The 13,273-nt window shown below is 30.3% G+C and overlaps 1 protein-coding gene across 1 annotated transcript; it reads right to left on the minus strand.

Moving 5' to 3' along the window:
- Positions 1-2,126: 2,126 nt before the first annotated feature.
- ALDH2C4 (aldehyde dehydrogenase 2C4) lies at positions 2,127-12,451 on the minus strand. The gene is made up of 9 exons (XM_085720021.1): positions 12,289-12,451; positions 10,080-10,222; positions 5,345-5,728; positions 4,244-4,333; positions 3,978-4,151; positions 3,681-3,818; positions 3,246-3,383; positions 3,090-3,151; positions 2,127-2,524 (listed from the first exon to the last, which is right to left on the minus strand). Exons 1-9 carry the CDS (start codon positions 12,392-12,394, stop codon positions 2,251-2,253), a joined length of 1,509 nt encoding a protein of 502 aa, XP_085576147.1. The 5' UTR covers positions 12,395-12,451; the 3' UTR covers positions 2,127-2,250.
- Positions 12,452-13,273: the final 822 nt, after the last annotated feature.

Raw genomic sequence — 13,273 nt, forward strand, 5'->3', positions numbered from 1 at the left:
TCTATGTCTCTATCTGTGTTCTTAGGTTTTAAGAGGGTTTAGAGGGTCTAGAAATTAGATCTTTTATAGATGTGGAAATTAGATCTTTTAAGAGGGTCTAGAAATTCACGGATTATTGTCATCGTCATGAGAGAGTTGTGATTTGATCACGACGAGGATTGATTCGGTGTGGTGAATACATGGTCATTTGATTGGGTAGTGATTCTTTAACGGATTGGATTTTGGTTCTGTTAAATTTTCAATGTCACTTCATAGTTTTTTTGTTTATAAAACAAATGTAGTAAGGGGAGGAATGTAAACGGATCAATAAACTGATTTAGAAGATGGTTGGTTTTCTCGGTTATTTTAGTTAGTTATTGGAAATTTTAAAGGAGAAAGTGACTCAAGTAGGAAGTTGAAAATTTCAAAGTTAGGATTACAATGGAGGTTATATGATTCTCCAGTTCAGGAAAAATCTTAGCAGAAGGTATGGTTGAATAAATTTTCAGATTTCAAGTAAAAAGTGACGTAGGCTATAAGGTTTAAATCGAAGAAATAGTACATTCACATTTGAATGAAAGATAATGTCATGATGTTATTGGTGTTCACACTATTGTTTACTCACACCCTCACAACCCAGTGATATGCAGAGAATGTACAACTTTCCAACATCTATGGTATATGATGCTACTGCTATTTCTTCAATGTCTTGATCAGTTAAGTCTGCCCATTTCATCATAATTATTGCAATTGCTTGATTAACAAAACACATGTCAAGTTTTAATACGTTGCAAAATAGAAATGGAACCAATGCTTATAACTTGTTTTAAGCATGTTATGTTCTGTTTTGCTTTGTATTATGAACTAAATGATTTACAAGACTGCAACATCAACGTCTCATCACATACATAACTTACTATATAGTTCAAAATGCTTGCATATGAGTATGTTGGAGCTGGAGTGTGGAATCTGTTAGCTACTGCAGTGTATCAAGCAGATGGTTATGTGGCCTGCAGAATTTCACAAAGCCTATTGCACATGACATTGTGATGATCGTGTATTTGTGCCATGCTTATGGAGGCGAAGAAATGAGAAGGTATGGGGAGAACAAGAAGAAGAGGCATGTTGTGTCACTCAACATAGCCCGGGAATTGCTTAGAGGATGGCAGCATGTTCGCTCGCGTTCCACAATTGATCAGTTTGCGGCAGGAACTGCTGCAGCCCGATGGTCCAATCCTCATGTGGGGGAACTAAAATGTAACATTGACGCGACTCTTTTCAAACATCAAGAATGATTTGGTATCGGAATGTGCATTAAAAATTATACAAGTCAATTTTGTTAGCGCAAAATCTGCGTGGTTTAACGGCTGTGCACCACTGACCAAACCAGAAGATTGGGCTTTAAAGAAAGCACTCACTTGGCTTGGTGAGTTGGGAATATTGAAGGTAACCATCGAACTGGATTGTAAAGCAGTGGTGGTCTGGTGGATGGTTTCATTGATAATTCTAGAAACCGAATTGAATTTGGAGTCATTTTGGATGACATGTAGATCTTTTTTGAATTTTTTTCCTAAATTTTATGATTAGTTTTAGTCTGAGACAAACATACTATGTCGCTCATAACATAGTTATGGCGTCAATGTTTTATGTTAGTCACCGTGTTTTTTGATTTCATCCCGACTTGTATTGCTGCACTTATTTTGAATAAATGCAATGAGTTTGGTTTTGTTAAAAAAAGAAGAACGAGTAAGTTGGGTTCAATTTAGATTATATCATCATTTTTCGAACTTTGTACGTCAAAATTTACACCAATCACTTGTGTTTGATCCCGATGCTAAACCGGTCCAATCTAATGATAGAAGATCTGTTTTCCCATCTCATTTTAGTTTACCAATATTTGCATGAGTTGAACTTATGCTAGTGTAACCAAAACAAAGTTAAACCCCTGCTAAGTATAAAACAGAAGTTGAGTTAGATCATAATGTTTAAAGTTTTCAACTTGAGTTTGATTTTGGAACAATTCTTGACCAAACTTTACTTACCTTAGTCGAACTCCGGATTACCAACTCCGGATTACCAACACAAAAAAGAAAAGTTTTCAACCATAAGGCTTTGATGAATTAGCAAAGACATGCATAAAAAATTGGTTGAATGTAACATAACATAAGATCTTATAATCTTATTATTAACGATGAAGTATACATGGAAAAGATCCATTTGTTCACTATTGTTTACTCTCTTAAATACACATAACCCAAATACAGAGAACATTCAAAGCCAAGGAGAATTGTAAATGGGAGTTACAACAGATTTAACTTGCAAATACTTATGTAATGATTCCAATCCAAAATCTCTTCCAAACCCACTCATCTTGTAACCTCCATAAGGAATATCATTTCCAAAGGCAAAGTAGCAATTAATCCAAATAATTCCTGCTCGAATGGACCTTGATACAGTGTTTGCTATATCCAAATTCTTTGTCACAATTCCTGCTGCTAAGCCATATCTTGTATTGTTGGCACTTTTGATTGCTTCCTCAATAGTCCTATTTTTTGTTCATGTACTTGAATTCATCATTCATGAACAACCTTACTATCTATTATAATTACTTCAAAAACAACAATAATAAACAATTTGGATTTGGTGGTATCTGCATCTCGCAATTTTCGATCTCAATCGTGCGATCTCCAATCACTGGTTGAGATCATTTTAAACTGATTTTGTTAACATGTAATCTAAACCATTGAATCTCAAATCAACGGTCCAAGATAAAAAACTGATTATAACGACCGTGATCGAAAACTGCGTCTAACTACGTCTTATGTTTATCAGAGCAAATCATGGTCTAAAGCAAGTATAAAAGGAAATTCTCGACCACTAAATTTTTTTTTTCTGGCACAAAAGAGGGTCTAGACCACTAAATTTTAGTCCATATAGAATTTTTTATTTTTATTTTTAGTCCTTATAGTTCGTCTAAAAAATGCGTGTTTGTAGTCGTTCATTTGTATTTTACGGAATTAAAAGTGCACGAAATTTTATAGACTAAAGTTGAATGGTCATAATTTTAGAGGCCAGTAAAAAATTTAATATTTTACAAAAATTTAACTTACTTGAACTTCATGAGTGCCATGACAGGACCAAATATTTCATCTTGTGCTATACGCATGTCCTCCTAATGAAATTATCATGAACAAAAAGGAAAAATAAATATGATGGTTATTTTATTTGAATATCTTGAAGATACCCCATATTAAGTTAAATTTTACCTTAACATTAGAGAAAATTGTAGGCTCAATGTAGTAACCTTTGTCTCCAATTTTTTTACCACCTGTTAAAAGGGTTGCTCCATCTTTCTTTCCATGCTCAATATATGAAAGAATTTTTTCAAATTGCTTCTTGTCAACCTACAATGAAAAACTCTTAGTTATTACTAGAAATATAATACACTACTACTACTAGAATAAATATGTGAAATATGTCTCTCACGCCTAGCGTGGGCCTGGGTCCAATTCCCACATTGTAATCCATAGCTCGGCCCTGATCTTAACCTGGCTTTTATACCATGTTAAAGGAGCTTGGATCTCATCTCAAAAGTTAGCTCAAAAGATGAGGGTACTCAAACATATTAACCCGAGCGACGTGGGACTAAAAATGAGCTACAAACAACTTCAAAACCAACTTCAACATTGCTATGTTCATACCTGAGGCCCTTGTTGAGCTTTAGGATCAAAAGGATCACCAACAACCCAAGCTTTTGCTTTCTCCACCAACTTCTTCTCAAATTCATCATAGATTCCTTCTTGAACAAACACACGAGAACCCGCAACACAAATTTCTCCCTAAAACCATACAAGAATTAAAAAAACATAACTTGTTAGAATCTACACAATTGGATTGTTTTGTAAAAACTAAATGGTAGTGTTTAAAAGAAAATAAATACGAGAAACGCGAACAAAGAACACATGACATTTGAACACGGAGTTAGGTTAAAAATTCACCTTATTAAATACAATGCCAAGGAGAGCAAGTTCAGCAGCTTTATCAACATCAGCATCATCAAAAATTAAGAGGGGTGATTTTCCTCCTAATTCAAGTGAAACTGGTTTCAAATTACTTCTAGCTGCAGATACCATTATTTCGCGTCCTACTTCTGTTGAACCGGTAAAACTAACCTACACAAACACAATCAAGGTAATTTCATTAGTCTTATGTTACTTTAAATCATGACATTTTCAAATGCTTATGCTTGATATTTAAAATTTACCTTATCAATGTCCATGTGTGAGCTTATTGCAGCTCCTGCAGTTGCACCAAATCCAGGCACTACATTGAGTACTCCATCTGGAATTCCAGCCTTCAAAAGATGATAAGTAAGAAAAACTAATCAAATTAGTCTTAGAATTTAGATTAATGTATAGTCTACAAAAGCTTGTTAATGAAAATTAGTCCTAAAATCTGGATTAGAACTAACTCAACACAACAAACATAACTGGTAACGGATATCTTCCACTTATAAATGTTTTTACATATCATATCACATCCAACGTGACACTACAAGAAAAAAACTTATTACCAATATATTATTGTTGAAGCCTCGTTTCTCAAATGATTTTCTACCTCCTTTTTTTGATCTATGTTTGTTAATAATCCGCAGTTAAACATTTGTTTTGTAGTTTGAGACTAACACATCCCCTAATGCTCAGTACTGGACATTTGGAGTGTGACCTATGTAACCTGATTACGGGTTAACCGATCTTTAATAGACTTAGAAATAATCTAAATTAGTGTTGAATTGAAATTCAACCCGATAAAACAGACTTTTAAGGTCAATGATGCGTCCACTTATATACTTTTCAAACCATATCTCATCTAACGTGATACTTTCAGTGATAAGTTTATAATTGTTTCCTTACACAAAAGTCCTTATAAACTAATATAACTTTAGACAAGTTAAATAAGAAAATGTTTGAAAAAATTGAGATGCAAAAACATTTCTTTCACATATAAGTACAAGAACCAATTGTTTTAAAACATATAGCCATTGCGAGATTGTTTTATATAGTTTTTATTTTACTTACAAGTGCATCTTGAGAAGTTTATGCAAACTATATACTCCACCAGACTTTAATATAAGTAAAAAAAATACACGAACATGACTAATGTACTTTTTTGCTTATATTTAAGTCGAGATGAAGTACGTTTCAATCCTCATGTGGTTAACATGTACATGTCAATTAAGTTCGATAAGAAAATTTTCCAACCACAAGGAATCAAAATACTCGAACATATCTCACATGCGAATGTTACTAAATGAATTAAGGAACTATGCTTGAAAAGTAAATGAACCAATTTTCTTTAACCTTACCTCTTTAGCAAGATGAGCATAAAACAAAGCAGAGAGAGGTGTTTGTTCAGCAGGCTTAAGAACCATAGTACAACCAGCAGCCAAAGCAGGAGCAACCTTAGCAGCAAACATGGTACTAGGAAAATTCCAAGGAATAATGTGTCCAACAACACCGATTGGTTCCATCAAAGTATACGCATGCATCTCCCGAGCAGGTTTTAAAACCTCACCGTGAATTTTATCCGCAGCACCGGCATAGTAACGTATTGTATTTGCTACTCCAGGAATGTCAACAGCTTTGCAGAAAGTGTATAGTTTTCCAGCATCAATTGTATCTAATGCTGCTATTTCTTCTATGTTTTGATCAATTAAGTCTGCCCATTTCAACATGATTTTTGCTCTCACCTGATTAATCAACAAACCATATGTCAAGTTTAATATATGCTGCAAAATATAAATGGAACCAAAGTATATAGGCCATGTTTTGATAACCAACTTAATTAACTGTTTATAGCATAAACGATGATCATATAAATGTTTATGTATAAGCTATTTCTACAACAAAAGGTAAAATAAGTCAACAGGTTTATATGTTTTCATAAACTATCATGAATAGATTATCGAAATAAGCTGAAAATAGCTTACGTACATGCCATAAGTGATTTTCATATGTTCTTGTAAACAATCTCACGAGTGTTTATGTCAATAGACGAGTTCAAACAGGTCAATCAAAAGAAGGTTGCAACTTTTTTTAATCATGGTATGTTTTGCTTTCTATTATTAACTAAATAAATTAAGGGAGTCAAATATTAGATCAGACCAATTTTAAAGAAAAATCATCTAATTCAGTTGCTTTGATTTTGTTTCCTGACCCTCCAATCAGTTTGATGTTTTTAACTTAATTTAATTTATTTTAATTCAGATTGGATTGGTTATTTGTTTTTCAAAAGATGCTATACAAATTTTATCCAACATTTCATCACATATAACTTGTCACATTTCATCACGTATATAAATAGTACTACATATATTTTCTTTCAAAAAAAAAAAAGTACTACATATAATATTTATGTATGTAGCTTAACTATAATTTGTGATTTGCATTTAACTCCATATTTTTTTTTATGGTCAAGTGTTAAACTGCTTCGCTTAAACATCAACTCCTAAACACCATTCAATATACCAACTCTAGAACAGCAATGATTGGTGTGAGTGTTCTAAACGTTGCTCCATTTCAACCAATAAAAAAACCATAAACAGAACGTGGACCCAGTGACAGTGATATGAAAGTTAAAGAAAAATATTTCAAAATATTTATTGGCTGTTTTTTTTCCCAACCCTACGAAGTTTTCACGCGCCCTATATCATTTGGATTTTAGAATTCAAATAACTAAAGATCTCATAAGACCTTTGAAAACATGTTAAAATATTTTGAATTTTAGAATCGGAAGAAAACGCACAAGAAACTTATAAAATGAAAAAAGTAATGGTCATATTTATCTGGTGTAGGCCCGTTGCATTATATTATAAGTAACAGCCTAGGGCTAGACGGATTATTGGACTATTTGTACACCAAAAGAGTCACGGGTTTTGAAGTCAAAGCACATGACACGTCAGAAACATGAATATATCTTATCAAAGTTCTTTGTTTTTGTCTTATAAAATATAAAAGTTGAGTTGTAGTGTTGTACCATGCATTATGCATGCAACTTGGAAAGGTTATTATATTAGTCATTGAAAAAAGTAGACACTATTTAATTTTTTAAAAATGAAAAATATGGATTAAATCTTTAAACAATGATTAAAAAAATGTTAAAAGTTTAATGTGTAATTTTTAAAAAGATTGGTGATATAAATGGCCCACTATTAATCGTGAAAAGATATGATTTTGGTTGAATCCTAGGGGCTCACCAGATCATTAACAGTCTAAAGGCTCCAAGAAAGTTTAAGAAAATATTTTCATACTATTCAGACATCATCATGTCTGGAATATAATTCAAACTTATATATTTTTTTTAATTACAAGCGCTACAATTAGAATGTTCTAGTACAGTTTATGGTTTTCGATGCTTGAGAATTGTTCAAAATTTCGATGTTTATAGACATCTCCACCTTCAAGGAGAAGTTCAAGGTCTTATACATCTTTTACGGTTGAGATAAATGTAATGGTTAATTTGATTCTACATAGACCAAGAAACATATATAAATTAAGTTTTGAGCATTAATATTCGTTTTCCTTGTTCTTTGTCGAATTGAGACAAATTAGATCATCCTCGTAATCGTGAGATGAATAATATCATAAACTTCTAATTAATATTCATTTCATAGGTATAGGGCATTTGTTTCAAGTTATAGAATTATATACTTGGGAATGATATTTTTAAGAATCTTATCATCCAAAGTATTTATTCCTACAAATATGTTTGGCAAGTTCTTGATATTCCTATGAACTTTGATAAAAAAATAATATAAAATTAAAATAATACAAATAAATAAATAAAAAGTGAGTAGTTACTGGTAGTTGTATTCTATTTTCATGAGAGTTTTTAAAATATCTCTAAAATATTTATATATATGAAATTTAATATGATTAAATTATGCCTGTGTAGAAAAAGGTTACACTATTTATAGACAAAAGTTAAATCCTTTTATTTAACTAAGAATGGTGGTGGATCCTTTGTGTAAAAAAAAAAAAAAAAAAACTAACAATGGAGAGGGTCCTATTATTATAATATCAGTTTCTAGTTTACTTTCAATTTGTAGGGTAGAAGGTCAGCTCATTAATCATTATGAATAATAAATAGGAGGTGATCCCCACTTTTAAGGGTGATTATTAGGACCATTAAACTAATTTGGATGAAACTTGGAACCATTCAAAATAAATTTTATTTTGTAAGTTTAGTTTTTGGGTTAATATTTGTGTAGTCAACCTTATTTATTTTGTGAGTTAATATTTTATGTTATCACTATTTTGACCTTATTGAACATGAGAATGTGCTGTGTACGTATTATATTTGGAAAAGTCCATTTCTGAGTGATAATACTACTTGACTTTGAGGGTTGAATTGAATTACTCAAAAAATTCATTGTTAATAAGTCTGCAAATCAATCGTAATATAACTACTTGCTTGCATCAATAGGATTTAGTTGTTTGGAAATAAAAATTGAAAATCACAAATAATTCAATTGCAATATCAAGTGACATAATTAATGAATAATCAAACATGTAGCAGTTGATTAATCACTTTTTATAATCGTACTGTCTCATTATGCAATGTCTGAGGTTTTCCACGGCATATATTGTGCATGTCTCTACCAACTGAGCTAAGTCTATAGGGACACAAAAGCTAACAAATTAACAATTAACTTACTAACGTAATTGTTTAAAAAAAACATTTCATCATTTCTTTAGTGAAATATCCCTAACTATTTGAACTCTTTTATTAAAAAAACAAGTAGGAGTTCTTTTTTAAATTATTTGAACTTATTTTCTTTTTAATCAACATGTTAGCAATGAATTCTATAATGAGAATGATAATTTTTTTTATTTTTTTTATAAAAACTAACTATCAAATCACAGATATTACTGTCTCTTTTATAGGTTCCCTACAAGTTTTTCTATTTTCTACTGTATCAAATACTTCCCCAAAAAAATTCAAATACCATATATTCTTCTCATTTGGTCAATGGATTCTATTCTTAATAAATCCAAACTAGTTGTGCCAACCAAAGAGATAATGCGTGTATATATCGTGCAAAACAAGGCACAAGGGGCTGCCGGAAGAATATGTCTAACAACAGTAGTTATAATTTTTTTTTATTTTGTTAAATAGTTTAGGGTTTATATATTCAACCCTTAAGTTGAATCGGAAATTTGAGGCTTAAACCCTGACTTATAGATATTGTAATGTTTCTATCAATTGAATTATATTTATGGAGACTAGTGGTTTTAATTATTTTTAGAGGAAAGTAGTTATAATTTATTGAATGATTTTTTTTTTTTATCAATTTTCTGTTAATAAAATTTAGGATGAAGAGATGCTGTCCAAATCTAAGGAATAGAAGAGTGAAAGCAATGTTGAGGAATAAAAGTATTTACGTTATTTAGGTCCATCAAAAAGCACTAACACAGTTCAATAAATATTTATTATTTGTGGATCCTTAACATATGTGTCGTAATGATATGTTAGTATCACCTTTTTTATTGGAAAATGTTAATGTGTACCCTTAAGACACAAGTTATTGATTTAAATAAAGAAATAATTTATTGAAATATGTACATTGCATTTAATCTTTAACTTTTTAATGAATTGAATGCACAAACTTTTTAAAAATATTTATTCTTTTAGATTTCTTAACATGTGCCCTTACTGCATAAGATAACACTACCCTTTTTTCTTTTACCAAAATTTAATGAATGATTTATTCGAAGAAATATTCTTCTATGGTCACAAACATAAAAGAATAACGTTGGAACACACATATAAAACGATTTTTTTTAATAATAAAGAAAATTGATAAAAAAAACTATTAATATTTTGAATATAAATGTTTCTATGTGTACACCGAAACACTATTCATTCATATTTGTGACTATAGAAAGATTCCTTTGTTACAAGGCATTAACTAGAGAAAGTAAGTCAAATTAGACTGTTGCATAAACTAAAATAAGGTTCAGCCAAAAAAGAGTAGAAAAATGGAAATTTAATTAAATTATTAAATGAAATAAAAAGAGTAAGAGAGAAAGATAACATACAAAACCGGGCATTCGAGGCCATGGACCATCATCGAAAGCGACACGTGCCGCTTTTACAGCTATATCAATGTCTTCTTTTGTTCCCTCTGCAATCTTTGCTATCACCTCTTCAGTTCTTGGATCTATTGTCTCAAACTCTCTTCCTGTTTTTCCCATTTTAAATATTAGAAACAAAAGAAGAAGAAAAAAACACAAGCACCAAAAAGGTTTTAATAGTTACTTTTAACAAGCTTTTTGAAAGTACAAAATATGTTTCGCTGAGAGATGTTTAGTCTCTGATTATGTACTTCATCAGTCAAAATATCTCTGACGACGTCCTTGAAACTAAAAACTACTTTTAACTAATTTTGGTTGATTTTATATGTTCGAAGGACTATTTTGAGTAATGAGTGCATAATCAAGAACAATTTAGAAATTCAGCTACATTGATGAACTATAGTATATATTCATTACACATTTAAGAATAAAAATGACTATTTGCTCTATGTAATTCGACCTTGTTTGAAATCCTTCCTAAGATAATAGATCTGATTAAATGTGGTTTGAATCACAACACTTTGAAGTTTGAACTAACTACATCGTTAAAAAAATAGAATGTATCAATTCATTCAAATTTCTCCTTTTTACGTATAGATAATGACACATTCATGTAATGTCAACCTATTATAAATTAAAACCAAGTAAATGAGTTTAAGAGGTTAATGAACTATATCAAAATACGAATTGTTTAAGAGAATCTCAATTCGATTTCTTAGTTAAACAATTCTTGACAAGAGCAAACTTTAAATTATTATAAAACACCTTTACCGTAGAGATTGGAGGGTTAAAAAAAAATATAAGTCAAAAACACACCGACGTATATTATGTATATGTAATATACTAAATAAAAGAACAATAACATTTAATTAATAAATTCTCTCAAAAAAAACATTTAATTAATAAATATTTTAAAATTTCACCTAAAAACAAAATGTTACTATAAAAAAAAAGGCATAAAAATGAAGCGGTTATGTGCGTTCCCATTTTTTTGTCTTATTCTTTGTCTATTATAATACATTGCATAATTCAAACGGAACTGAACTCCAATATTAGTAAAAGGCAGGGAAATGATTCTTTGACAGCAAATATGATATCTTCTCCCCTAAAATAAAAAAAAATGATATCTTCTGATTTTTTTTTTTGTATGTTTTAATATGTGTAAGTAAGTTGTAGAAAATAATTTTTAAATAAAAAAATGATATCTTCTGATTTTTTTTTATTTTGTATGTTTTAATATGTGTAAGTAAGTTGTAGAAAATAATTTTTTAAATAAAAAGAAAGAGACATTTAGATAAATATATAAAATGTCACATTCTGTATTTTTATTTTGATATTCAAATAACTCTGGTAAAATTTAATATAACTTATTAAAAAAAATAAAAAATAAAGGAAAACACGATTAATCACATTTATGATATGTATGTACACCTGTGCGACACACGATTAATCACAATTTTAACTTTTTTTTTGGTCTAATCACAATTTTAACTTTAAATTGAACTAATCATCTATCAAAATAAATTATTAATTATATCTTTACACGTGATTAACTAGATGTATGGAAAAAGGGTCTACATCAAACATTTTTTATCTAACATGCACAAGTTGTATTGTAGGCCTTATGTACTAGCATGATTTAAGAATGAGTGAATTACGGTGGCGGCCAACTCTTAACTAACAATCATATTTATGAGTCCAACCATTGAAACTATATGCAACATAAATTTCACATTTCATTCATCTATACATGAGTCCAACCATTGAAACTATATGCAACATAAATTTCACATTTCATTCATCTATACATACGTGTAAAATTGTGTGCCGTGTACTATCATTCAACTTTCATGTGACAAAAAAGGGAAAGAAACATAAAACTCATAATCTTGAAGGTATGATAAGCTTGAGAAACAATGAATTATTTTTTGAAGAATTTAAATTAGGCTGCCTAAATTGATACCGAGAAAAATTGATATCGGGAAGAATCGAACCTGAGACCATGTGAATGATCACGTTCTCAGGTCTCAAGTCAATATCACCGAATCAACCCAATTGAGTTAAGAAACAATGAAAATTAATCTATGGAAAGAAGAAAAACTTGAAATAAAGGGGAATTAAAGAAGAAAAGGAATGAGTAGAGAAAAGGAAAGATGTAAAATTAGTGAAGAACCTTGAAGGGAATCAACAAATTCTCCATTGATGAAGAGTTTGGTGAACTTGATGGTTGGAATCTCTAGAGAGAAATTGGTCTTGCCATTGGAAGAAGGTAGAGTCATCTTTGTGTGTTTCCCAAAGAAACTAGATTCAAGTCACAAGACAACTTGGAAGAAGGTAGATTTCAAAAAATGGGAAGAGACCCTTATTTTTATAGACAAATGACTGAGGATATGGGGACATACAAGAACGTGTGAGGAGAGGAGTAAAAGGTGACACATTTTGTCATATTTGACACATAAACGTGTCCTTTTTAATATTCAAATGGATGAATTCTGTTTTGGTTTAATTTACACGGTCAAAGTAATTTTTTCCACGGTTACGATCAGCATAGTTCAGTTGGTATAAACAATGCATTACTCTCTCTGATCCTATTTATAACAAAAATTAACTTTTTAAATACATTGGGTAATTGATGTATCTTGTCTAGAATATAGACAAAATACATCATTTATGTAATGAATAAAAAAAGTCAAATATTTCTTATAAATAAAACCGGAGAGAGTATTATTTATAGGGGCCGATGTTCGAATCTTGAACACTTCACTTATTGTGAATTCTAACAACTAAACTACTTAAAAAAAAGTAATTTTTTCCACACGTGTATCTTAAATATATTTGCACATATTAATTATTTATCGAGGTATGTGAGAACACATCGTTAAATACATATAAAATTTCTTTAAGGCTTTGTTTGCGAGTTTGAAGGGAAAGGAAAGGATAGGCTTGGAGGGGTGCAAAATATGAAGAAAAATAGAGAAATCTTACAAATTTTTTAAAAGAGTAGTTTTTTAGAGAATGATAAATTAATGCATATGATTGCTTTATTTTTAATTTTAAAAATATTATAACAACCTAAATTAAATTTGAAGAATTCTTATTAACCCTCCAAAACCCCCCAAAACTCTCCTCCAATACAATTTTTTAGTTCCTCCAAATGA

This window comes from Medicago sativa, chromosome 6 (assembly GCF_051527215.1).
Source record: "Medicago sativa cultivar Bolivia chromosome 6, Bolivia_mono, whole genome shotgun sequence".
Taxonomy (NCBI): Eukaryota; Viridiplantae; Streptophyta; class Magnoliopsida; order Fabales; family Fabaceae; genus Medicago; species Medicago sativa.

Excerpts from the sequence above, each read along its gene's own strand:
- ALDH2C4 (XM_085720021.1), bottom strand. The coding sequence starts at position 12,394 with ATGACTCTACCTTCTTCCAATGGCAAGACCAATTTCTCTCTAGAGATT. Across the intron at positions 4,334-5,344 it reads ATGCTCATCTTGCTAAAGAG|GCTGGAATTCCAGATGGAGT; the intron begins GTAAGGTTAAAG and ends CATCTTTTGAAG. Across the intron at positions 3,384-3,680 it reads AAGCTCAACAAGGGCCTCAG|GTTGACAAGAAGCAATTTGA; the intron begins GTATGAACATAG and ends TTTTCATTGTAG.